The sequence below is a fragment of the Phoca vitulina genome, unplaced genomic scaffold, assembly GCF_004348235.1.
Source record: "Phoca vitulina isolate PV1807 unplaced genomic scaffold, GSC_HSeal_1.0 scaffold8, whole genome shotgun sequence".
Taxonomy (NCBI): Eukaryota; Metazoa; Chordata; class Mammalia; order Carnivora; family Phocidae; genus Phoca; species Phoca vitulina.
In genome coordinates, this window is record NW_022589711.1 from 32,575,742 (window position 1) to 32,603,011 (window position 27,270).

Genomic DNA, 27,270 nt, shown 5'->3' on the forward strand with positions numbered 1-27,270 from the left:
TCTGTAGAGAGATGTAATATGACTTTAATCTCTTTGGGGGGAGGGGTGTCATATTTATAAGGTTAAGATGATCAAATCTTTTAATACTTTCCATCCTTATCTCTTTTTAAAATAGTGTCTTTCCTTCAAAGCATCAAGGCATTGTAGGAACAAAGAGAAAAATGTGTTGGAGGATGTTGGTTCTCATTAGATGGTTACAATTTTGGTTGGATCGCTGCCTTTTGGTAAATGGGAGTGATAGTCTAGGCATTAACCTAAGGTTGTTGAGGTTCTTCACACACTAGGCCCTCCTTGTCATAAAATTCCTTACTTGAAATTTTACTGTAAAATCATTGGGAGGAAACACATGGAATTCCGTTTAAATTAAAAAAAAAAAAAACTACCTGAAAAATTTAAAAAAAAAGTCACTGGGCAGTAGGCTCTACTTAAAGCTTATCATCTGAAGGAGGAAGGAATTTATTTTAAAATCTCTAGTTCATTCAAGTAATATGACTCCGTATGTAGATTAGGACTATTTCCTGGACCAGGCTCATGGTGCTAAGCTGCAGAGGAAAGCATGGAGAAGGAACATGACCTTGGGGAGACTGACCTTAAGAGATGGAGACTTGAGGGGGGTGCCTGGGTGGCTCAGTCGGTTAAGTCTCCCTCTTGATTTCGGCTCGGCTTGAGAAAGAAATTGGAGGAGTGAAAAAGCAAAGGGAGGACACTGAAGAAGGAACACAGAAATGGCTGGAAGCAGCTACCCTCCTAGGCTGGAAGAACAAAGGGAAAATGTTGGAGTTATTAGGACATAGAAGGTTGGAAGGGGGCACTGGGACCCAGTTTTCTATGGAAAGGACACTAGGTGCCTCAGAGGAGTGTGGGGGGTGGGGGATGAAATCAACTGCCACCTGCCAGGATGGGGCTGTTGCTGGGGCAAGGCTGTCATGATGTTTTCCTTTTCCCTTCTGCTGCTAGGAAGCTCAGAGTCCACTGTCAGCAAGTGAGTAGAACTTTGTGTCATTATGGTTGCGGTGATTTTTTTTTTTTTTTTTTACTTTATTGGCAATACTTTTATTTCAACATATATTGTGCACTTCTTTGCAAATTTCCTCAAAATCTTTTGGAAAACCACTGAATATTTCTACGTCCATCTAGACTACCTTCATGTGCATCTTCATCTATACATTCATCTAAAACTTCTCTACCTCCATTTATACTTCATTTCTACTGCCACATACGTCCCATCTATACCTCTATCCAGATTTTTATCCGCATCAGTAACCATGAAGGAGACAGGGCCATCCAAGTCTGTCTTTGTAGTTTCAGTTGTGTGTGTTTAGCCCAAAATCTGAATATGAAAGCATAATTAGGAAGGTCTTAACATGAAGATAGCTCCCATCTGCTCTTCAGCCTCCACTGTGTTTCCATGAGAAAGCCTTGCATTGACAGATGTACTAATGGGCCTGTGATATAGAACCCAAAACTTAAAAAGTTCTAACCCATCAAGAAATCTCATTCATCATTTCATTTTTTGGAAAGGATATAAAAAATGAAATGTCAGAGTTATAATGTCAGGACCGTTTAAAATGTCAAGTGCTTGTTGTTGCATAGCCTGGCTGTCTCCTCTTCTGATCAAACCCCCAACTGGCATAATAATTATAGATGATGCATCACATTTTCATGCACAACTGGACCCAGATTTATAACAAATCAGCAGAAACGTTCTCATTGCCCTGCCTGAAATTTTCTCCTTTTACTATATAGCTTAAGACTTTTCCTTTGGAGCAGAACATTATTACTGATTCAAGACAGGATTCAGGGTAAAGAATAAGGGAAAAAAAGGAAGAAGAAAGTTTCTCCATAGACCAGAACTCGGTCATTTATAGTACAGAGATACAACAGGAGCCAAGAGACAGCAAACACATTTGCCAAACGCCATGTTAAGAAGAATATTAAAGTATGGAGACACTGCCCAGATCATCCAGTTCTATTTCAGGACTCAGATTAATTTAGGTGTGCAAGGAAACATATATGTGAGCTCTATTTTGAACAGATATGGAGACAGTCCTTCAGGTTAATCATGTTTTAATCTGCAGAGAAAGTACTAATATATAGAAAGAAAAGCAACAATTCTTTTGTCTGTGATCTTTATGGAAGTCTTCATGGGACTTAAGTGATGTATTCACAAGCCAATACCAATTATAATAAAAACCTGAAATCAATAGCATGTATGTGGGAGAATTTCATTTCTTCTCAACTGAAAGTCTTGTATCCACTGGAAGTCGGAAAAGGCATTCTCACGGCTCACGGCTGCTTCATTTCCCCCTTCCCTAGATCAGTCTTCTCACATGGTTTGAAGGAAGCCTCCCTTCTGTGTCTGACTGTTTCTCATTATAAATTACTTTCAGTACATTGGAAAAGTCAAAGCCCTTGGAAACAATCTCCAGAAGATCCTGATCTTTTTCTGTGCCATTGATAAATTCTTCTAAAGTCAATTCTCCTAGAAAATAATAAATGAACAATTAACAAGAGGCTTTGTTCATACCAATCACTGGTGTATACAATATATTCCCTGATACTTTTCTTGATATTCTTCTGACATTTTTTTCACCTCAACCAGACTCTAAATTCTTTGAATATCCTTATATAGAAAAGCATTCAATGGTAGGGTTGCCAATGAAAATGTAGATGACAAAAGCAAACTATTTTTTTTTTTAATAGAGAGAGAGGGAGGGAGAGAGTGCAAGTGGGGGTGGGGGGAGGGGCAGAGGGAGAGGGAGAGAGAGAATCTCAAGCAGACTCCATGGCCAGCACAGAGCCTGATGCGGGGCTGAGATCATGACCTGAGCCAAAATCAAGAGTCAGACGCTTAACCAACTTAACGACCCAGGTGCCCCAAATACAAACTATTTTTAAGTTGAGAACATCAGCAATGCATTTGTGTTCACATACACATTCACGTCTCTACACAGTATTGATTATTTGACCTTTAATCTTGAAGATATGACCAAGTGATAGGAGCATGAATATTGCTGATTTCTAAGATCAGGAGGAAATGACTATGTGCAAGGCTGTTTTCAATATTCTTCTCTCAGGAAATAATTTCAGGAACTGTCCAAAGCTGTGAGGAAGGTTAAACATTTTTTTTTTAAGATTTTATTTATTTATTTGAGAGAGTCAGAGACAGAGAGCACGAGCAGCGGGAGGGAGAAGGACGAGCAGATTCCACACTGAGCGTGGAGCCTGACTCGCGGCTCAACCTCAGGACCCTGAGATCATGACCTGAGCCGAAACTCAGAGTCACACACTTAACCGACTGAGCTACCCAGGCACCCCTAAAAAGGTTAAGGATTTATTCATTCCATGTATAATTATTGGTCAGCCATTTTCTGATTTTTTTTTTTTAAGTAGGCTTCATGCCCAGCATGGGGCCCAATGTGGGACTTGAACTCATGACATTAAGATCAAGACCTGAGCCAAGATCAAGGGTTGGATGCTAACTGACTGAGCCACTCAGGCTCCCCTCTCATTTTTGATTCCCAGTTTCATCAGCTTGACTTAAGCCATGGGCCCATACTGGTGAGTCCAGTGCTATAAAACCATTGCCTTATACCCATGTACCATGGCTGCTATGTTTTGCCACTAGCATCATCCTACAAGATAACTTTTCAACATTTTGAGGGGATGGGGGGGTTCTCTGCTGACTCATTTGGATTGTAGTTATGAGCTTTATGGTACACGCTGGATAGCTAGTTTGTGTAAGCATACTCCAAATGCCCCTGTTAATCGCTATCTTGAAAATGTAGAGATCCCATCCTCCCTCTATATTCCCACCAAGCAGAATGTGCAGTGGAATGTGTTGTTTAGTGTTCAAGGTCAGGGGCTCTGGGGATGGCCAACCTGGAGTATCTCCCCTAAAACAGTGTCCAGGTGGCAGACCTCGGTTTCCTTGGAAGTGCTGTCCATGCAAGGAGGGGAGGGGCCACAGATAGTTGCTAGGTTAAATTGCTGTAATACTAAACTTGCTGCATATAGATGCCAAAAGCAGATGCTCTGTCCAGTTGGCCACTGCTAGATTCCCTGTACATAAGTTCCTCTGATAAACCTATGTCTTGCCCCACATCAGGCTCCCTGCTCAATGGGGAGTCTGCTTCTCCCTCTCCTTCTCCCTCTGCCCCTCCCCCTGCTCATGCTCACTTTCTCTCTCTCAAATAAATAAAATCTTAAAAATAATAATAATAATAACCTATGTTTTAATCGTTGTCTCCGGGTCTTTTCTTTGGCCTCACTGGACCACCACCCACCCTAGGCTTAGAGTCTGCTGGGACTTGGCTGCACATGAGTGTCTTCAAGTCAAGGGGTAGAGATGTAGTTCCTGATCTCAAAGCGACTGTACCAAATAGGTTTTGTGGCTAGGTAGAAGGGTAGCCAAAGACGAGTCAAGAACATTCAGAAACTAGAGAATGTACATCTGGGGCAGAAAGTCAGCAGGACCTGAAATACTTTTTAGCGGATAAAGTCAAATACACAAAACACCATGATAGTGATTCAAATATAAACAAGCATGAATCATCACATTCTCATAAGATACGTTCCCTTTGGTTTCAATGGCAAAATTCTAAAACATGTTTTTTAGAGGGAAATTGAATCTTTGTTCCTTATGTTTTCCTTATGCCAAAAAAGTTTGTGCAAAACCCACAGGGTAGGCATGGAGTCATCCATGTCTCACAGGGAATGTATAACCATGGAATGAAAAAAAGAAAACTGAAAACTGAGAGAAAACTGCAAATGAGGAGTAGTAAGTGTGGGGCTGGGGACGGGCACATGGTGCAGAGTGGTGGGTCACAGAAACCATAAATAACAACAACAAAACAATCCTATGTTTTGCAAAGGGAAATCATAGCTGCTAAATTCCCCACGCAAAAGTTTTTCAAATTTCTAGGGGCTTCGCATGACCAAAAGAGAAATGAGAGTGCAGATGTGGGAACAGAAGTGGGTTTTGATCGCTCAGGTGTAACACTTGTCCGTTGTCACCAGTACTGCTAGAAGGAGCTGTGTCTGAGGGTGTGGAGGGTAGAGTCACCATGTCAGGTGAAAAGCAACATCAGTTACTGGTGTGGCAAAGAGAGAAAAGATGGAATTTCTTTAAAAAACATTTTTTCTAATTGGGATAGAATTGACATATAACATTGTTTCAGTTTAAGGTGTACAACATAATGATTAGATACATGTATATATTGCAACATCCATCACCTCACATAAATACACTTTACACTTTTTCTTTTTCTTGTGATGAGAACTTTTAAGTTCTACTCCCTTAGCAACTTAGAGGATGGAACTCTTCACTGTTGTTTTTTCACTTTTCTCAAAACCTGTGTGAACTCTGCATATTTGTTTTGTTTATGTTACCTAACCAGTTACCATAAAAAAAAAATTCTTTTTGAAATTAAGCCAACTTCTACCTATAGCAACTTATAACTTTTACTATTTCTATTTAAAGTACTTACCTTGAAATTTTCCTCTTTTCCCTCTAGCACTTAGCATTCATTCATTTATTCATCAAACATGTATTAAGCCCCAGCTACAAGTGCCATTTCCTCCAACGCTATGGTGCTGGAACGTGACAGGTGCTCAGAAAACGTGCTGACAAATTGCTTCCCTTTATCTGATGTTCTTAAACATTGTTTCCTAATCCCTTTTAATTTGTCTGTGGATTTATGCCCAAACAAATTAAAAGGATGGTTTCTGAATCTGTCTAGAAAGAATCGCCTATGCAGGTCTAGAAGCTTCCCCTCAAAAAATCTACCAGCAAAGAGCCAAAGCCAGTAAGAGGTGACTGAGCTGGAGATCACAGGGCTCAGAGGGATCTAAACCAATGGTTTGAGTTTGTATTATTTTGGTGTATATTTAAAGATACATTTCAGTATTTGTAGGGCATAATTCAGAAAGTATACAATTTTATTTTTATATGTTAAAATATACATATACTCACCATTTATATCTACATGATTTAGTGTTTTTTGTTGTGTTTGCAGACACCTTCTCTCCTCCTGGGGACCCTGAAGGTCAATGCTCTCCCATCACTCACTACCAATTTCAGCAACTTCATTGATGATAGAGGCTACCTGTGGATATTTTCTTTAGCCTTGTTTTTGCAATCTGGTTATCTTGTTGATATTCCTGGGTCCCGTATTTCTTCCCATTAACATCTTATATTACCTTTCATAACAAAACAAAAAATGACCTCCTACCCCCCCTCAAAAAAAAAAAAAAAAAGGCAAAATTTACTGTGCATGCTCACATTATCATTGTTGCTCTAAGGAAGTCAGCCTGGTTTTAAAAGAAACCAGCCTGCATAAAAGATTTTTTGTCAATTCTTCTAAATTAGAACGTGGTGAAACAGTGTAGCGGCGCTGGGAAATTAGCAGAGACAGGAATGAGGGGTGGGTCTCAGGAGATGAGAATGACCAGATTTTCAAGGGCGGAAGCCAGTGAAGATTTTACACGACACAGTTTTGTAGTCAAAAGCAAGGTGGCACTAGCAGCATTTAGCAGCATTTTATAGCCGAGTTTTTAAGTGCAGGAGTTTCTTTTTTATACGAGAAAACCCGATTCCCCCTTCTCCCCTGGTAGTTCTGCTTCTCAGTTTGAGTCACTGTGACTTTCGTGGCTTTTCACAATGTTCCTTATGGGTAACTGCTCAATAAAGTGTCTTCATGTCCTGTCCCTGTTTTCTTTTACCCAAAATATCTGCCCAATAATCACATCTTTCATTTCGTCTTTGGCCTTGTTCTGTCCCTCTTCACTTTCATGGTTTATTATTATGAGCTACTTAAGTCTCCCCTGCCCCTGCGCTATTTGGCACTAGCTTAAACTTGCCTGGACAGTTTCTGCACTTGATGTTGTGAACAGATTCTATAAATCTTCCTAAATCAGGTCAAGAATGACTCCTAGGCCGTGCATGGTAGAACATGGTTGCTATTCTTCCTGCAGGAAAGGCTGCAGAATTCCATGCTTAATCATTTATCCTGACTTGTCTTGCTCTCCTGCCTCTTTTCATTCTTCAGTAACATTGAATATTGAACTTCAATCTTCTGTCTTTGTGATTCTCTTCAAGTTTTTCTTCCTGATGCTTTTGTTCATAATATAAGGATAAAAATAGCTTGTTGAATTATTACCATAATACATGCTCGTGATATAAAACTTAAGCTCTACAAAAAAGTGTAATGAAATGAAAGAAGTCCCCTGTAACCTCTTTCTGTCCCCCCATTTCACTTTCCATTGGTAATTAACTCCTGCTAATCAATTGCACTTATATTTTGTGAAGTGGCAATGCATATGCACATATATGTTAATTTCCAAAATAGTCTAAACACCTTTCTTCCTACAGATAACATTGCATGTTGTGGGGCGCCTGGGTGGTTCAGTCGGTTGAGCTTCCGATTCTTGATTTCGGTTCAGGTCATGATCTCAGTGTCCTGGGATCGAGCCCTGCATTGGGCTCCCTGCTCAGTGAGGAGTCTGCTTGTCCCTCTCTCCCTCTGCCCCTTCCACCACTATTGTGTGTGCTCTCTCTCTCTCTCACTCTCAAATAAATAAATCTTTAAAAAAAAAAACATTGTATGTTGTACTTGTTTCTTTTTTATATCTTCCTTCACTTTTCATAACATCTTCTTACCAGACACTCATTCATCTCACAACTATTCATAGAGTAAGTGCTATGTGTCAGGAAGTGTGAGCCTGCAAGAAATACCGAAGTACATAAAACAGAAATAGTTCTTGCCCTCATGGAGTTTGTAGATAATCATTTTTTTAATTTTCATAGCATTTATCCTATGCCTCTCTTTTGATTAATCTTCTAACTTTGATTTGCTAACTATCATGATAATCATGTATAGAATACTTCATAGCTGTTGCGTATTTTTTTGTTCCAACATATTTGATGTTGGTCATTCCTTTGTAAACAATTTGCAGTTAAATTGGGATGTTCATATATGTTCCTAAAGTTCTATCCTGTTGTGTTGTGATCTTCTTCATCTTTGGTTTCAATATTCACTGGATTATCAGATACCAATAGTAAGCTTTCTTTTCAGTTTGAAAAATAAGAAAAAAATATTGGCACATAGTCAACACTATTCTGTTATACTTGACTGAACATCTCTATTTCTACCAAACTGATGTTTTGATAACAATGATAATCAACAATTTAAAAAATCTTACTCGAGGTATATATACTTAGGTTTGTACAAAGATGAACATACATTTTCCCCTGTGGTGCTTGCTCCCCTTTTATGTGTGAGTGAAACATTTTATTTTCCTGTGTCAAGTACTGGCAAAATCCTTTTATGCTTCTACAAATATCAGCCTTCTATGTCTTCATTACTTTCTCTTCCTTGCCTTCTGGTGCTCTGGGCTGTCTTTGTCCAACAGTAGAATTTTAGCGTCCTTTTCTTGATATAGAGAATGACTCAGCTGTCTCTTGATGAGATGATAAGACAGTCTCCAATAATTTGCATATAAAAGCAAATTCTATTAGTTTAGTTGTGTATATGCATTTGCCAAGAAACAGTGGTTCACTGTTGTTCCAAAATGCAGCTAGTTTATTTGATATCTTCATTGTAAAGGCAATGATATACATCTTTTTTCTTAAATACAAGTTTCCATCAGAGGAAATGATTTGCATGATTAGTTCTGTAAGCTATTCCAGAAGCCATAATGTATTCTCTCTTTTGACATGTTCTTCCAGGTCAAAGAGCCCATTTCCTGGTCTGCAGGTATCCTTAGTTATTGCCCAAGAAAACACCTTCACTCTTCTAGATTTGCATCCTTTTGCAACACTCTCTTTCTTTTTCTAGGGCCTTCCAACCACATTCCCCCATTTTATTGGTTCTATTATACTTTGTTTGTGAGGAAACTGTTTAGGTAATAAATAGTGAGTCCTGCATCACTTTCTTGTTTTCTGGAACACATTATCTGTTCCCCCACACTAATAGAAATCAAGCCCCTTCTCAAGGATACCACAATCCTCACACTTCTCCAGTAGAGGTCACCTTTCCTTTCCTCCCACTTCCATCCCTAGAAGCAGGATCCAGAGATATTTTCAACATTCTTGACCTGCCCTTTTGACATTCATTGTATTACTAAGTCTTAAACATTCACAATATCCCATCTATTTCCAGGACACTTATCCTTTGGTCAACGATTTCAGCCCCAGCCTGAAATGTTTTATCATCTCTATTCCAATCCCTGCCATACTCCAGCACTTCTGATTAAAAATTAAAACAGAACAAAACCTACAGCATTTGTCCTGTTTGGTGACCAGAATTTTCAGTTGCATATTTCAAATAAAATTTTCATTGACCTTCTAAGATCTTCCACTCTCCATTTCTCTAGTCCTTGTCTACCTTCACTTAGTTTCCTTGTCAATTCTGGGTTTTGCAAGCTTTCATGTGAACTGATTTATTTTATCCTCGATCTATATAGACCCAAATACAAGTGATTACAACCAAATGGCTCTGATCTTGGTCAATTAGAAAATGAGCATTCTGAATTCGAAATTGAGGTGAGGCAAACGAGAACTGGGTCCTAAGAGGGAGATTGATGCTATTGATACATTTCCAAGTGTTATTCTGAGATTTATACTCTTGTCCAGTCCTTTGGCTCATTCATAATGGCGATTTCATGTGAACTCCCTCCCAGCCTCCTCCTCATCCCATCCTGCCAGACTGAGCTGCCACATAAGACTTGGGCAAACTGCCACACTCAACATGGATGTCTACTGCCCTCTAGTGTCCATTACAAGAAGTGACCTATGGCGGGCATGTTGGTTCTGTGGAAAAAGTTACCTCGGATTGATGAAAACCATGGCTGGAGTCCCAGTGCCTCATATCCATTCCTTTTCCCCCCTTAAATCACTTATTAACATCATATTTTCCACAATGTCAAACTTTCTGTTTTCAAGGAACATTCCTAGATACGCTGCCTCAATCTCAAATCAATATGCTCCCTTACCAGTTTACTGAGATCAAAGCCATTTGGTGTAAGCACTCCCCCTTCTGGAATGTCTGTGTCTTCCCTTTCACTCAGCCTCTGAAGAAGTTACCTTCTCTGAACTAAAGAGGAACCCACATTTTAGGGTAACAATAGCAGATGGAGAAATGAGCAGAAAGAGCAGAAATGCAGAAAAGGTACAAAGAACAGAAATGAAGGCAGGTACAACTCTTCCCAGAACTGTATAGTCAAAGGGAAGGAAAAAAATCTGATAGTAGAGGAAAATCACACAATTGAAGAAATGATTTTTATAGCATGGAAAACTTGAGTTTATTTGCAAGTTGATGAGACGCTTCCAGTAAAAAGGAATAATTACTAGAACATAACCCAGAGCGAACAGCATAGTCCTTCATATCATATTCTTCCACTTTTCTTTCCTTGTACCTCCCTTTACTCTTGTTCATATATCCCTAAGTGTCAAGCATCATGTATATATATATATATGGTCAATAAATATTCCGTTGAATTGTACTGACTGGAGAACATTGAATTGGCCAAATTATGAAGCCCAAGTGATATCACAACTAGGATTTTCTTGAAAGGTTCATATTTTTGCCTAAATGGCATTCCCACCCCCACCATCTCCTACTTTGTAAATTAAAAAAAAAAAAAAAAGTGAGCCCAAGGAGAGTAATTGCCTTACCATCGTTATTTATATCGATCTCATGAAACACCAAGTTAGTGAATTCTTCAGGACTCAGAGTTCGCTGGCCACCGAGGGCTTGTACAAGCTGCAAAGGGAAATCAAATCAGGGAGCACAACTCTGTTGGAAGCAAATACATTTTGTGACATTTCTACCCTCAACGTGACAGAATTTGAGGATATGTTCATGTCATTTTGGCTGCCCAACCTGTTCTAGTTGTTAAAAATAAATAAAAAGATTATATGTCAGTTCAGGGTAATGAGGTTTAGAAATTTAATTAACTGAATACAATCTGAAGTTTGATATTATACGGGACGAAGGGATCCATTCAACATATTAGGTCACAAAAGATGCAAAAAAGCCTACTGCAGAAAAGAACTGTAGCGGCCACTGTCATAAGAATTCTGGACCTAGAAAACAAACAATAATCTCAACTTCAGACCAGTTATAATTGATCTTATGGAGAAACATGAAAGGATATTCTGTAAGCATCTAAGGCTTCCCCTCCAGCTTCTGACACTAGCATCTCTGGTCCTTTTTGCCCTTTTGTAGAATGATCGACTGGGAAGACAGATATGTATGCCTTGGAAGGACACTGAATTTCTCTCACATCCTGCCAGCACCTTTTCATCATAAAGGCTGTCAGGGGACCCAGAGAAAATGACATTTCCAGCTTTCCTAGAGGGGAAATTTAACCATGCTCTCCTTCTCCCCCACCTCCAGGTGATTAAATTAAATGACCAATATTTGATGTAAAAATTCATAATAAAATGAAAGAAAGATGGAGAGAGAGAACGAGTAGTCATCTGGGAATTTGAACATAACTATCTTGACTGAACATGAAGGGATCTTCAGAAAAACCGCTGACAACATATTTTAATTGAGGGCATGGTCTGCAATAGGACTATCTCTTCTGCTGCTTCTTAAGCATTACTGAAGCTGAATCCAGGATCAGTCAGAGCGAACAGTGGTAATGCACCACTCCTGGCCTTAGCAAGTCCAGGTCTCACGGTTAAATATACAGGAATACTTAGAATAATGGTTACATACATGTAGTATCCTATTAGATGAACATTTTTAGGGTTTCTCGGTGTCTTGACAGAGGTCCCAAAAGCCTAGAAAATTTGGCTAGGCATCCAGTATTCCCACAGCCTGAAGGGATACTAGACCACATGAATACGTCATAATAAAAGATTATGCACTTTCTAGGATTTGTCTGTCACCCATCACTGGGCAATATATGTGAGACTGAAGGATTGATGGAAGGTTGACGAGGCCTGAAGGGGTATTTTCGGAGGGAGTCGTCAGTGTTTCCTGTGTTTTCCCTCTTCTTACAGAAGAAACATGGTTGGGGGATGGGCCAGGAGGCATGGGTTGTTTCCTTCTTTCCTCCCTCATTTAGCATGTCTGCACTTTCTCCTGCATTTTGATAAGGACCACTTCTGAGCGGGAGCAGGAGGAGGTAGGAGAGAAGGGGGAGCAGGACACCTCTGACTTGGCAGGCACTGTCATGGCTACCGACTGTCAGAGCTCTCTGGATGGCAGATGTTGGAAATCCCCTCTTTCTCTGAGACCATGTTTCCCCTTCATTACTGAGACTCTCCTGCAATTCCCTAGACGTGCATCATGCATTTTGATTCCAGCTGACCCCTCGAGGCTCCTTCTACAAGTTCTAGGTCTGAGTTTCTCAACATCTGCACAATTGATATTGCAGACTAGACAATTCTTTCTTGTTCGGGATTGTCCTGTGCATTGGAGAATGTTTAACAGCCACCCCTGGTCTCTAAACAATGGATAGCATTTGCACCACACCCTCCTCCACTCACCGCCTAGCTGACAACCAAAATGTCTCCCAACATGGCCACATGTCCCCTGGGGGAGTAAGAGTGCAACCTTGCTCCTGGTTGAGAACCACTCTAATTCTACCTCCAGCTCCCTCTTCTTCTGAGGTGCCCTCACTTCTCCAAGTGGCTCAGCTGGACGAGATCCAAGACAACTCCATGTCAACTTCCCCACCCCCCATATCTGATCTATGAATAAACCTCTGTCCCAACTAATTCTAGGCATGAGATACTTCCCAAACGGCATCCCTCCACTCCACCGCCATGGTCTGTTTCATATAGATTTCTCAGATTCAAACACTGGAACACAGTGTTCCCCAAACCTCTATGGTCTCCTTAAATTCCCGTGCCGTGGACTTGAAGTCTCTTACCCAAGAAATCCTCTCTAATAATTCTTCTCAAAAATTCTCCTGACCATTTTATGTTTTTGAAGTGAAATTAAGATGTAACTACATCTTTGTAAATTTTGCCTATAATCTAGTACTTCCTTTGGATCTTTTGATGGTTGGGCTGTATTTTATTTCAACATCCTGTTATCATGTACTGAGAGAACTTCTATTAAACAGCATGTATTATTCATTACCCTATTTTTTCACTTGCTACCACAAACGTTTGTTGATACTCATTTTTTGTAAGTACATATTCCATTGCATTAATTTATTTAAAACTTTTCTTCTTTTAAGTCATTTATTTTTAGTATCTTAAGTGACTCTGTGATGTAAATGATAGAACTTTTATCCTTGATGATGTTAATGATTGTTTTTTCTGACCAGAAATGTTGGCTCTAAAATATAAACTTTTAGTCTCTTGATGCAGATTACCAAATTCCCAGGAATGTTCTATCCATTTCTACTCCCTCCACAAGTATGTGAGGGTGCTCTTCTTACAGTGCCCTTGCCAGAATAAAATCTTACTCTTGTTAATTTTTATTAATTTCATTGGAGACAAATAGTATCAATTATTAATTTCTGCCCTGTGCTTTTATTATTTGTTTCTTTATTTCTTTTTGTTCTCCTTTTAACACTTTAAGAAAAAAACTCAATTAGCTACTTAATATTTCTCTTTTCTTTACTCATTAATGGAAGTTACACATTTTAACTAATGAAAACCTGTGCAAAAATTTCCGTAAGATTTAGACAAAATCATTTTATCCTTTCGTTCCTCCTAATTCTTTTGAGAATTTGATGACCCTCTACCTCTCCCCCAAAAAATGGATAACATACAAGAAAAAATTTGCACTCAATTTCATGGTCTTCAAGGATTCCCAAAGGTCACAGATCCATAGATCCCAGGATATGAACCCTTGCTCTGAGTACTGCTTTGGAGGCATCCCCCAATATTTGTATGCTATATTACATATTTAATTTTCTAAAATAAATTTGAGTATGTTTATTTAAGAGAATATTCTAAAATTTACATGTGGTTGGGCAGTCTCTAGAGAATATTCTGGATTCCTAATTTTGTGTTGCAATATGTAATATGTATACAGAATTTCAGAATTTTAATGCTTACAAAATTCAATTACAAAATGCATCTTAGCACTTTTTTGTGAATTACTTGTGTGAGATTAAAGTGGAAGCAATATTAATATTATCATACTCTTGAATTCTTTGCATATGTTGGTTAACTCTACATTTGATAGTTTTAAATTTTAACAGGTTTGAGGTGTTTAATTATAATCGTAGTCCTACCCATTTATTTTTCTTTACATTGTTGCTAATATTTATACTATGTATTATGTTTGTAACTCAACTCCTTCATCTATAAATGGAAGAATTTGGACCAGATCATTTCTAAGACCTCTGATTCTAATTCTGACTCTGTGTTACAAATTCACTATATCGCATTCATAATGTTTATTTTACTTCACATTCTCACTTAAGTACAGTGTCCCATTTAATCATCTTTTACTCTAGGATCCATTTCATCTCATACCATGATAATAACTATTCCCAATTCCGTGATGGGGGGGTTGAGATTTATAAAAGGACTCATTGAACTTTAGAGCTGGAAAGGATCCCAGGATCCTTGAGCTACCTATTAGAAATACTTTAGTCCAACCCCCAGAAAGATTGATGCCCAGCTTTCTTTGTTCTTAGTCCATGGCTCTTGCTATACAAACCATCTAGTATTTCAGCTGTTCCTCACAAAATTTTCTGCACGGATGCAGACAAAAAGATAAATTGTTTTAGAATATCATGTTTATTTCATTTTTCATCTCAGTACTCTGCTACATCTGTGAATTTGAACACCAACAAGAAAATGCTGGTTTGCAGGTGCACACTCAGTAACCAATAGCATAGAGAAACTTACATGGCTCCAGTGGTTCCAAATGTACATCCCAAGAGTCACCAACCACATAGACAGCTGTTGCCAGCTCCACAGGGAAGAAAATTATATTAACTATACAATGTCCTACAAAGTTCCTTCACTACTTCACTTACCATGAAGATGTTCAGTAGTTCCTTTTTGTCAATAGAACCGTTTCCATCAGCATCATACAGTTTAAAATACCATTTTAATTTTTGCTCCATTTTTCCTCGTATAACTAAATTTACAGCAGCAATAAACTCTAAAAAGTCAATAAATCCATCCTATGGAAAGCAAGGTGGAAGGGGAAATCAATATCTAAGAAAAACAATTGTTTTTTATTTGAGAAGTCACGGTTCATGAGCAGGACCATTAGCACAAATTAAAACAACCCACAAGATTTCAGCATAGAACTATTCCTGGCACTTTGTTAAACAAACAAACAAACAAAAACATGGGTGATGTGTATAGAAACAAGTAACTTTATATATAGGTAAGTGTCTTTTTTAGAGAAAATATCTACTCCTTATGTCAAAAAAAAGGAAAAAGTTCTGGAATGCCGTGAGGGAAGGCTGTGTCCTCACCACCAGACATCCTACAAGGGCTGTCTTCTCCTGAATATCTTCAGGTTTTGTTGCTTACTCAGGAGAAGATGAGGGACCAGTTTCTAGTAGAAAGGAATTACCAAGGAGCTAAATTCTGTACTCCTTTTTAGAGAGCCCGGTTGATCTTTTTGGAATGCTGAACTCCGCGATTCCTTTTAAGTACGTCGTTTTCAGTATGAATCAAAATTTATGAGCCTCTTTTCTGTAAAGATTTTGCCATATTAGTCAATCTTAGAAAAGCCTGTTTAAGGCTCTCAAGCTTAGGCAGTTCCCCTCATCCTGTTTTAAATGGGTAAAACACTCCCAGTTGGAACAGAAATAGTGGGTATCATTCTTAAGACTCATACCCTTCAAACCTTGCTCGGCCAAACGCTCAACCATCTTAAGAAAGGTGACCAGCTCCAGGAGGTGTGTGCAGCCCACTCTCTGCTGTGTTCCCGTGGGAGTTCAGATGCCAGCGGGAGCATATTCAGCCCAGGAAAACATGTTGTCAGCTGCATCCTCCTTGGAACTTTGGAATGTAGAGTCCTATTTACAAAACAGGATGTGGCATAAAGTACTCCCTTTCCCTTGGATATAAAGGGCTTGAGAATTATCGGCTTGTAAAATGGTATGTGTTTGCTTTGAGGCTCAAGCTTTTGTGTCTAGCCTATAAGAAAAGCAAATGAAAAATCACCAGTAGTTCTGGATGTGAAGCAAAGCCTACTTGCTGGTTAACAGCTTTTTGTTTTATTTTACTTTGCTTGTTTTGTATGGTAGACTACTACAGTATCTTGGCTATTAAAAGCCAATGTGCTAATAACTATAGCATTGTCTTCAAAATGTATTATTTTTTTAAAATTCTCTACAATATATAATAAAAATATAAAATATTTTAGAATTTTACTACATGTATTAGATTTTTACATTTTACAGCTTAGATATCTTCACTCTATCAATAACTTTAATACTTCTTATAAGTGATAAGACTTCTACTAACAGTTTGGAGTCTGGTTGAATGAATCTCCTAAAGGAAATTTACTCAAGTCTACAAAACATAGCTGGTTTTACCTTTTCTCCATCAGCCTTTCTTACTGTTCGTTACCACTTCACCATATTAATCCCTAGCCTACTATGGCTGAGGCAAGGGAGATATGTTATCATAGAGTGGAAATGTATTTAAGATGACATCAAGATATCTTCCGATTTGGCGGGACATGACCATTATTTTTCAGTGACGAGACCGGCAGGTGCAGAGGATAGAAGTTGGGTGGACAGTATCCAATCAGGGCACATTGGCTCCCATGTCTTCCTCCTGCGTCTCTTAGTGCTGACCAATCAATACAACTGTTTCCTGGGTAGTCCTTATGCGTGTTTGCCCAAAGGTTACAGAAGCGTCCCCCCTGAGAAGGCTGAGTTGGCTTGCTATAAAGTTTCCATAAAAACCTTTATTTTGTGAGGGTTTGTTTCACTTCTCGAGTCTTGCTTCAGTGATCACAGTTTTTGGCGTCACCTGTATGATGAATGGCAACAGACTAGATTGAGTAATGTTGACTTTAGAACATTTGGTATTTTATGATTAGGCAACAGTGGGCAGGTGGCCCTAACTCCTTCCAAACCAGGCTGTGGAAGCTCTGAGCAAACTATATCAGGAGATGAGCACAAATATTTTCATTGTATGGCTTTAAAATGGACAATCCTGCTAATCTACAACCAAAGTTGATGGTGGGTAAGGAAGGAAGCCTTTTCTACTTAGACAAGTGCAGCCTTTGGCAAAATCTCCTGCAAGCAAAACATTTTCTGTCTTCATTTTAGCATTCCGTTATGTAATTAGACAAATTCTTAGCAATCTACAGCCAACTCTTCTTTCCAATTATCTTTCTGGTAAGATTTTGTAGAAATTTGCATCAGTGAGACAACTCTGGTGAATGTGATTTAATGGCTTGTGTTAGTGTTGGAGAGAGTTTTAGGTAATGCTTATTCTGTAAATCAAAAGATAAGGTAATTATTGCCTTCGGTTAACCTCTAGTTTTCAAGCCCAGGGTGGGGAGGTGGATAAGAACCACAGAGAAGGTGAGATGTTCCTGCAAATGTGACTAGGAAGAATGCAATAGAGGATGTTCAAAGACTTTTCTTTGAGGCTATCCAAGGGAACACTGTTAAATTCATATTGCTGTATTTGAGCCACCGGAGTCCTTGTGGCACATAGAACTGTCTGGAGATGTCTGATACCGATTGGCCTTGCGCCAGAGTAGGGTTCATAAACTCCCTGCATCATAATCACAAGGGGACAATGAAATATGCAGATTCCTAGAACCTGACCCCCAAACAACACCATCAAAACTACTTGGGTTGGGGCCCAAGAGTCTGCATTTTAAAATGCTCCCCAGGGAAGTCTGATGTATCCTAAGATTTGGGAACCACAGACCTAAGCTGTTTTTCTTAGATGTCTTAGATGTCTTCTTTTGTAGGCAATGTTATCATCTAGGTATCTAAGTGGCTGTGGTAATTGTGACTTATTCTCACTTGAATTTATATAACCTTATTAAGACTAATTAGAAAAAATATGACCCACATGGTTCAGTCTCAGAATGACGCAGGCATACAAATCCAGCCCAGCAATCAAAAATTAATTTCAAAATAACAGCAAGTCTTTACTTTCATTTCTGGAACAAACACAAGTTGCAAGAAATGTATGGATTTCTTCACAACACTCCCTTCCTCTCCCATCTGCTCCCGCACATACGTCCTGCTGCTCAACCTTCAGCAATCTCCACTGCCCAGTGTCTTCACAGCCAGCCTGAGCACGAGAACACTTCAGCCTTTCACTCTCCCAATGTGTCTCATAATTCTGCACCAAAATCCTAAAACATTAGTTTGGCAATGGCAGGATCCTCCTTTGAGGTTGAGGGCAGGGAGGAAATTGGGCCCATTCTCATGAGCCTCAGGGAAGGAGAGTTTGGGAGCATGTGTACAAAAATCATTTGAATCCCAACACGTTTATGGATTTATACATTATGTTGTTGGGGTGGAGTGGGTTAAAGGGAAGAGTTAAACAGGGCCAAGATATGGAAGCATGACAGTTCCTCGGGCTCCAAAAGGAGTTTGGTCCATTAACACATTATGAATCATTTTGTAGAGGGCGGTGAAAACAAGAGAGAGAAAAAATATATGGAGACTTTAAATCCAAGCTTTCTCGTGGTCTCTAAAATGTATGGGAACTATAAGGCATACTTTTTACATCTATAAAGAAAGTATAAAAAGATAAAAAATATGTAAGACTTTCTGTTCTTTCTTTCTACCATTAAAGAGATGAAACGTTAGAAGTCTAATACAATAAAAAATAAGGAAAACAAAATCTATTCTGTTCCACAAACAATGAATCATGGAGCACTACATCTAAAACTAATGATGTAATGTATGGGGATTAACATAACAATAAAAAATTTAAAAAAAAATCTATTCTGTTCTATTCAGCAGAAAATCCACAGGTGGAATTATGTGGTCTCCAGGCAGGGTTCACAACCTGCCATAAATTACAGTTGCTTTCAGGATATGATCAATTTGAAATGCAGATAGAAAGTTAAATTATAAAACGTATATGCATATGAATCAATTATTTTATTATTTATTACTAAGTATAAAAGCTATAAAATCTATCGTATATATATTTCAAGCACTGTGCTAGTCACTTTCCAAGCATCATCTCTAATTCTAACAGCAACCTGATAGGCAGCCTTATTATTCTTAGCTTACAGAGGAGAAAACGGAGTTTCAGAGAGGCTAAATAGACGAGTTAAATAACAAAGTTAGGACATAGGTGGATCTAGGATTTAAATACAGTTAGCCTTACTCTAAGGCTTTTGTTCTTTGTACCACCCAGTATTTATTGCCCTCAATACGCATTACAACCGAATTCTTCTTCTGAAAGGGGAGTCCATACCGATGGGACACATGCAGTGCGGCGTGTTGCTCTGGATTCACGCGTGTAGACTATTTGGCAATACAGTCGTATAGAGTAAGGTGACCCCATGTCTGCAGATACTACACCTTGGCGCCTGTGCTTCCTCCATACCCAGTGCTGCCCAAGGGACAGCTGGCCTGTGTGGTCTGAGCTGCTTCGTCTCAGGGACACTGTGAGCCCAGAGAGCTCTTGGAGCCACCACTTCCAGATCTCCCTCACCTGGCTTGCAGAACCATCTGGCTCAGCGGGACAAAAAGTGTTCTCTCTCCTCTTGCCTCTCCTGCTTCTTGGTATCTTTGATGAACACTTCTGTCCATTTGGGAATCCTTAGCCCCCTCGCCCTACCCAAGGATTTAGCCTCCAGCACCCCAGAGACAATAGCCCTCCCAGCCTATGTTTCCCTGGAAATTTCCCCACGTGCCCCTCCAGGAACAGAAGCCCACACACTGGTGTAGCTAACCCTGTTGTGTCTTACCCTCTGCTCCTGGCTAAGACTCTACAGTGTCCCTTTGCTCTGCGGCTGGTACTTGCTTTGGCTCAGCATTTCCCCCTCTTCAGGGCCTCACACCTACATTGCAGCCCTGACTAACCCCTCCATTCTCCCCACTTGGTAAAACACCCAGGTAAGATATCACCATAGGTATCATCTGATATGCCAGTGTGGTCCTGCCATCACTCTCTGTATGCCTGAGAGACTCCAAGAAACAGATATTGAAATGTCATCTCAATATATTTCGAGACATCTGCTTTGGAGTTTTGTCCCAGGGATGGAGGTACAAATTTATAATCTCGGTAACGTCCTTGGGGGAACTTGGCTTCATTTCACAGATTCAAATTGTAGAATTTCAGTTTTAGAAACAGTCCTTCATTTTGCAAATAATAGTAAAAATAACAATCATAATAATCATAATGACAATGACAACTATTTTTTTTTAAAGGAGATACAAGTCTATTGAATACACTGCAAAGGAGCAGGGGGGCAGGACAGTAAGGGAGAGGCTGTCTGCTATGAGGCAATGACGGGGGGCTGTATTTAAAGAGGGAAGGTGAGAAGGTCTGGGAACAGAGGGAATTTTCCTTTTTTGGTACCTGTGTCCTGGTGTATGTAACCCATTTATCAGCTATGACTTATGGATATTTTGAGGTGGGTCCCACCTAATGGACCTGTTTGTATCCAGCCAGGGGGTTGGGGATCACCGTGGGCCCTTCTACCTTACTCAGGTTTCCATTGTCCAAGTAGATTGGATACAAGTGGCCTCTACATTCCCCCCTGACAGATCAACAAGGACAAATCTTTGGCATTTGAGTGGAGGTCTCGTCTTCAGTAGCTGCTTCATGCTGAATGAAGGGCGTAGACATGCCCCTACCTATGGGTCAACATTGGTCAGTTGGGAATTTAATAGAGGTTATGGAAGACTGAGGCAGCTGGGTCTAGAGTTGCTAATATATGGGCGTTTCCTTGAGCAGAGAGGATCATCCACCAGCTTGAAGTTATGGCAGTGAGGGAGTCTTGACACCAGGTGGGGAGACACCAGTGTCTTGAGTCTCGAGTGCTGCTGGTGAGATTTGTAGATGTCAGGCTTAAAGCATCCTTGGATGGAGTGGGAACAGGCAGCCGGAATCAGATGGGTTTTTCTGGTTTGTAATTCACATGTCTCTGCTGATCCTTTTGAATGGCCCTTAGAACCATACGCACAAAGATCATCTATACGTGAGTTTTGTAGCAGTTTCTCCGAAGCTGACCTCAAGTTGCCCAGCATCAGTTTCTAGGGCTTCTCTTCCAGGAAGCCTCCTCAAACGAGGACAATGACAACTATTGATGCTGATGTAAAAGTTGCTACACACACAGGCCAGGCATTGTGCTTTTCACACCTGAATTCAGTTAACCCGGAAAAGGCCCTAAACGGTATATACCAATAAGCACAGCGTCCTGGGGTCTATTGACGCCAAGACCGTAGGAACAGGATTGTTATTACAACAACTAGGGGTCAGACCCCATACGTTCTAGTGCACCCTCTCACTCAGGAAAACAAATAATCCGAATCCAACACAAATCTTCCAAACCCTCCCCCAGAGTAAAACTACCCCTTTTCACAGCATTAATGTTCTGCTACTTTTCACAGAATCGCTACCTGGGAAGAATTCACAGATTTCCGCAGCCCCTCACCTGAAGACATTTCGATGTTTCCATTCTGTCACATGTGACACTTCCCAGTGGTATTTTCCCAGCTGCGGCAAGGCCGCAGCAACACAGGAACTGAAATGTCTGCCTGGAAATGGTTGCTCAGACGGTCGGGGCAAGGAAACCGAGAGAGTTCGCGTAAGCACATTGTATGATTGATCCATAATCGTCGGTGATATTTAATTTGCATTCTAGGAGCTGCAAAAAAAACTAGGTAATATAAGGACCCTCTCAATTTTGTCAAACATCTATGAATACTTTTTAAAATAATAGTTTTGTGAATTTTTGAAATCTGTAAAAGTTATGTTCAGCATTTATGACCTAGCCCCATTTTCACCGACAGACACTTACATTAACAACAAACATAGTCTCCATCAGCCGTGGAGTTTCTGGAATGTCCTGAAAAGAGACTCAGCTCTTTAAGATGAGAAATATACTGCTGGCTTGGTAGGTCGGTTCTATAACATGATCTTTACGCAGATCAAACAAAGTTGTTCTTGACCACAACTGTACAAAATTCAAGTGTTCTGGGACAAAGGATTTCTCACAGTACTTATCAAACAAGCTCACAATTCTGAATAGGTTTCCTGGGTATCAATCAGGAAGCCCTGAGCATCTGTGCCCGGCATGCGGCCAGCTCGGTGGTGTCTGGACCACTGTGGATTAGAAGCCAGTCTCAGGTGCTTTGGGGGAAGGCAGAACAATTGTCTGAGTTGGATCACTTCTGAATGGGCTAACTTTGGAAGACCCACCAGCGACTATAGCAATGGCAGCCTTTTGCAAGAACTTCCTTAGATAGCCAATGTGTCTCCCTAAGCAATATTGTCACAGATAAGATAAAATCCAGTCTCACCCTAAGTCAGACAGCTTGTTGTCTCCTAAGAGTGTTATTTCCCATGGAAGAGCCTGGATCCTTATCTTTACTGAATAAAAGAGGTAAACAGAGACGGACCAGATGGTGGAGCATATAGATCTGTATTATTTGCTTCAAGGCTGTGCTTCTCTACTATGATGTAACTAAAAGAATAATCAGAGGAACTGCCTCTGAATTAATAGATTTGGACCCAAGGTCCCTTTTTTAAATGTATCCATGCTACGAAGCTCTTCGGTAGCAAAAATGGGCTTAGAGCCCAGCTTTCTAGCACTTTGACAGTGGTCTTTCTGGCATAACTGTGGTGTTCCTATCTGGATGCACAGTCAAACCACCTGGCAGTTTAAAACAAACAAAACATTGTTTTGATTCGGTGGGGCTAAGGTGGAGGCCCAGCCAGGGGTCACTTTAATAACACCCCCAGGTGCTTCTAATATGGAGCCAGATTTGAGAACGACAATTCCAACAGATTTTGTTCAAATACACGAGTTACAACAGCTTACGTTTCAATGTATGTCAGCAGGCACAGTTGATGTCTTTAACGGGTAAAATTCTGTGAGAAGCTCAAGCAACATGTTGATAAGTGATGTTATACACGGAAACGCTTTGTAAATTACAAAGTGCTGACCAAAGATGAGGTATTTTATTATCACCAACGAATGCTTCCTGAGAGCTTCTGAGTTGGTCGTTCAGAAGCAGTAGGCTCGGTCTCTCCCTTTAAGAGATTGCAGCCTCGTGGGCTAGAGTAGATGCTCATGTTTCCAGTAATGTGTCTTACGAAGAGCGGCAGTAATGGAGGTCACCCTGCAGGCCAGACAACCTAATACAGTGTCAGAAGCTGCAGGGCAGACAGGGGGTTAATGAGCGGCAGCAATTACGACACAAGTTAAAAGCCAGGTTGCCTGATCCATTTTTCAAGGGTTCTCACACAGAGAGAAGCGAAGGAACCAACTAACCAGAGGTCACCTGTGAATTTCAAGTAGAGCCAGCGCTCCCGTGCAGCTATCCCGGGTTGAAAAGACCGTTGAAACTCGAAGATGATTCCCATTTAATTAATTTCATTCTGTGACTGGCAACCATTTGAAGGGGCCAATGTGCCCCCAAACAGCACAAAGGACCATCTACAGCACTGGGGTCGGTTAAAGAGGAGAAATGGTGGGCAAGCGGCCTCTGCACCTGGAGGTACACCCGTTCATTCGGAAATCGAATTTGAGCTTGATAAAGAATAAAGTTAATCTTCACTGTTATCAGACGCGTGGGGGCTGAGATCAGAATTATCTGCATTTTACAGATAAACGCACCATCCCTTGGTGGGCTATCGTGCACATTTTCCCAGTTTTCTCCTCGTTATTTCACATGAGCTCAGGGATAGTGTAGGCGGGCTAAGTCTTGTCTCGGTTTTAGAACTGACGACCCTGACACACACAGGCTATCTGAGTCTTGTCCGAGATTACACACACGATAAGGGTCAGAGCTGGGATGGGGGCCCGGCAGCCTCACCCCTCCCGTAGAGCCTCCACCGCCCCGGGGGTGGCCTGGGCTTCGTAGTACAGAGGTTCACAAAAAGGCTCATTAAAAATAGCAAGGGAGCTAACATCGAAGCTAAGATTTGATTTGTGAACATATTTATAGGTAAACTAGCACATATATTGTAGTAATCATCTATTAGATCCCCCAGCTTGCTACTTACCCTCACTTCTCTTTCTGTAACAGTTATCACCCACGTTTCTAAGAAATCATTCGCCTTCCCTCCTTGATTCCCAGGATTTTCCGAGGAGGTGAATTTAAATACCCTGAAAACTTGCCCTGCTGTTTTGTTTTCTCCTAGCCTTTAAATGTCCCCTAGTGCTGACAACAGCTTTTCTGGCTTAAACCATCACTCCATTTACGGTTTGAGTTCCAAACCCGTAAGTTCAGAGAAACCATTTTCTCTCACTTGTAGACCTCGGAGTCTTACAAGGGGCAGAGCGCTTTTGATCTCGGAGCTCCCAATGGCACTCTGTTTGGATAAAGCCCAGACGCCTAGATGTGGCCTAGATGTGGACCATTCACCTTCACGCCTATCAGAGAGAAAGAATGTCACCGGCAGCCAGAGGGCCGAGGGCTCACTTTCTGCTCTGAGATTCTCCAGGCAAGTCACTACGGGCTTCTCGGTGCTCGGCGTGCCTCATTGCTCAGCTGTGATGTAAGAAGTCACACAGTGGCAACAATGGGCTGTCCGGACACGGCAGAGACACAGGTGAGACGGCCAACATGTGCGGTTGCCAGGGATGCTCTAGCAGTGACCCTCTGTCTTGGTGAGGTCCCCACGTACCCTCCCCTCTCCTACCTGGTAGAGAGCTGTTCTCTTCATTTAAATTCACAACTCCTCTGTTAAAGGTGGAATACCGTAGCAATTTACGGTGCAGCCCTTGGAGTCAGACTGCCAGCATTCCAATTCTGCTGTGTCGTTTCAGGTGAGTGACTAAACCTCTCTGTGCCTCAGTGTCCTCATTGGGAAAATGGGAATGCAAATGTGAAAAATGCGAATGTGAAAAATAGTAGCTACATATATAATATTGCTGTGAGGAATCTAATGACCGTGAAGTGCTTAAAACAGTGACTGGTACAGAAGCATTCAGTAAGTGTTAGCATTTACGGGTAATAATTCAAGTTCTTCCCTTCTTCCAGAGGCCCAAAGTGCCTCAACTTCTCCAAAAGGCCTTGCCTAATTCTACATTTTATTTTTGTTTCATCTTTGGATCCCAATAAATGTACCTTGAATAGCTCAGTCCTGCTATAGTTTGTTATGCTGCCTTATTTTACGCTTTGGGCATTTAGTCACCACATAACTTTTATCCTCAACCAGATTGTAAAACTCTCTGGGGGTATAGAAAGTCACGTCTACTACCTACCTACCTACTCACCCCCATCCTCACACCACTCCAAAATGCGAGTGCGCTTTTTCTACCATGCCTGTCCTGCTGGGATAGCACTGGAGAGTTTCCTGCCCCCCATCCAGCCTGCCTGTCTAGGGAGAAGCTGGTCCATCGGTCACATCTCCGCGCAGGGTTTAAAACCAGCCTAGAGTACCTGAGACCCATCTAGAATCTTGCAACTAAATAGTATGCTTTGCCCTCTTTCAGTCTTCGATTCTTCACTACCTTTTATTACTTGAGGATGCATTTGCCATCCCACAAGATTCTAAACTCCTTTGAGGACAAGCAGGTGCTCAGTAAATATTTGCAAATGCAGTGGGATAATAATGGGGTGTATTGAGGATGTGACTCTTCTCCTGCTAATCTTTTTTTATTTTATTTTTATTTTTTAAAAATTTTTATTTATTTGACAAAGAGAGACACAGCGAGAGAGGGGACACAAGCGGGGGGGTGGGAGAGGGAGAAGAAGGCTTCCGGCCGAGCAGGGAGCCCGATGCGGGGCTCGATCCCAGGACCCTGGGATCATGACCTGAGCCAAAGACAGACGCTTAACGACTGAGCCACCCAGACGCCCCTGCTAATCTCTTCTATCATCTAGCCCTCCCATAGTCAGTGAAGATTTTCATTGCCTAAGAGTTAAGTCACTGTAGCAGAAAAGCGGAAAGCAAGTTCATTCTTAGCTCTTGACTCTCAATAGTTTAAGCCATTTAGGATTCAGAGCATAAAATTCATGCCATAAACAAAAGATTGGAAAGAACACATAATTAGAGCCAGTTTTCTCTAGTTTCTCCTGGGTCCTTCCAAACTAGATCAAGATTCCAGAGGCTGGATTCGGGAAAGAAGAGAGAATTGCAAGACTCTGGGGAACGGGAATGGGGAGAGGGCACTGCTCTGTGAGGGCCAAGCATGGCTGGAGGTCTGGGTGACAGGAAATACGCCAGGTGGGTGTGGCGGACAGAAGAACAGAAGCACCTGTGGTTCACTCACTGGGCTTGGGAGGAAGGGCTGGATGGAGAATCTGGTCACACAGTCCTGAGCCAGCCGAGGAGGCTTCTGTGCCTAGGAGTATGAGGAAGCTCAGAAAGAACCTGACCCAGGAGGCCCGCCGTGCAGACAGCGGCCTTGCGAGTGGGGGCAGGAGGTGAGAGGAGAGATGCAGTCTCAGCAAATACCAGTGTGAACAGCTGCCCCTCTGCCCCGGGTTAATGCCGATTTCTATGCATGGGCTTTACCTGCAGCCCTGGGAAGGGGGAGCACTCCTTGGTAAAATGGGGGCTCAAAATATAAATTAACTCCATTATGGAAAACTAAAGTTACATTTCCCGAATGCCTGAGAGTGTGAGCTGAAATTCTTAAAAGCTATAGGGGTAGAAAAGAAATTTTAAAATTTCCCTTGAGATAATCACTCAAATTGGGAACTAGGTTATACTTTGGAAGACACAGTGGCCCTCCTTGGTATAAATATGAAAAGAAAAGGGAGGGAAAGAGAGAAAGGAATGGAAAGGGGAAAAAAGTGCAAACATAAGAGTGAGGATACTCCATTTGTCACTATTTTATTCAATCACTCAGTAAATATTTGTTCAACGTCTATTTTACAGCGCCATGGTAGGTTCCTGGTCTGGGAAAGCATGCAGGATCTGAAGGGGATGATTAATGTGTTTTTATCGTTCATGTTTTGCACTGTTGTTTCACAAGGATGAATTCACGCACTACTCGTACTTAAAAAGAGAGAGGAGAGGTGCAGAGCAAATGGCAGATCTCGTGTGAAGAAAGCAGGGCGGCCGGAGTGCAAAGGTACCGGATGCACAGCGCTGCTGGGTGCTTCTCTCATGGCTGGATCTCAGCACAGCACAAGTTAGTTCAATTTTGTCTATGCATAGAGCCCAGAGTATAGGTTCGTGCCTCGGATGGGAGGCAGTTTCCC

At 41.0% G+C, this 27,270-nt stretch overlaps 1 protein-coding gene across 1 annotated transcript in view; it reads right to left on the reverse strand.

The window, feature by feature from the left end:
• Positions 1 to 811: 811 nt before the first annotated feature.
• The window catches only part of GUCA1C (guanylate cyclase activator 1C), a 33,593-nt gene continuing 7,134 nt past the window's right edge, over positions 812 to 27,270 (reverse strand). Inside the window, exons 2-4 of the mRNA XM_032406499.1 lie at positions 14,962 to 15,111; positions 10,676 to 10,763; positions 812 to 2,482 (exon numbers count right to left, since the gene is read on the reverse strand). Of these exons, the coding sequence (XP_032262390.1) occupies positions 2,313 to 2,482; positions 10,676 to 10,763; positions 14,962 to 15,111 (408 nt within the window). The 3' untranslated portion in view covers positions 812 to 2,312. The remainder of the gene's footprint in view (positions 2,483 to 10,675; positions 10,764 to 14,961; positions 15,112 to 27,270) is intronic.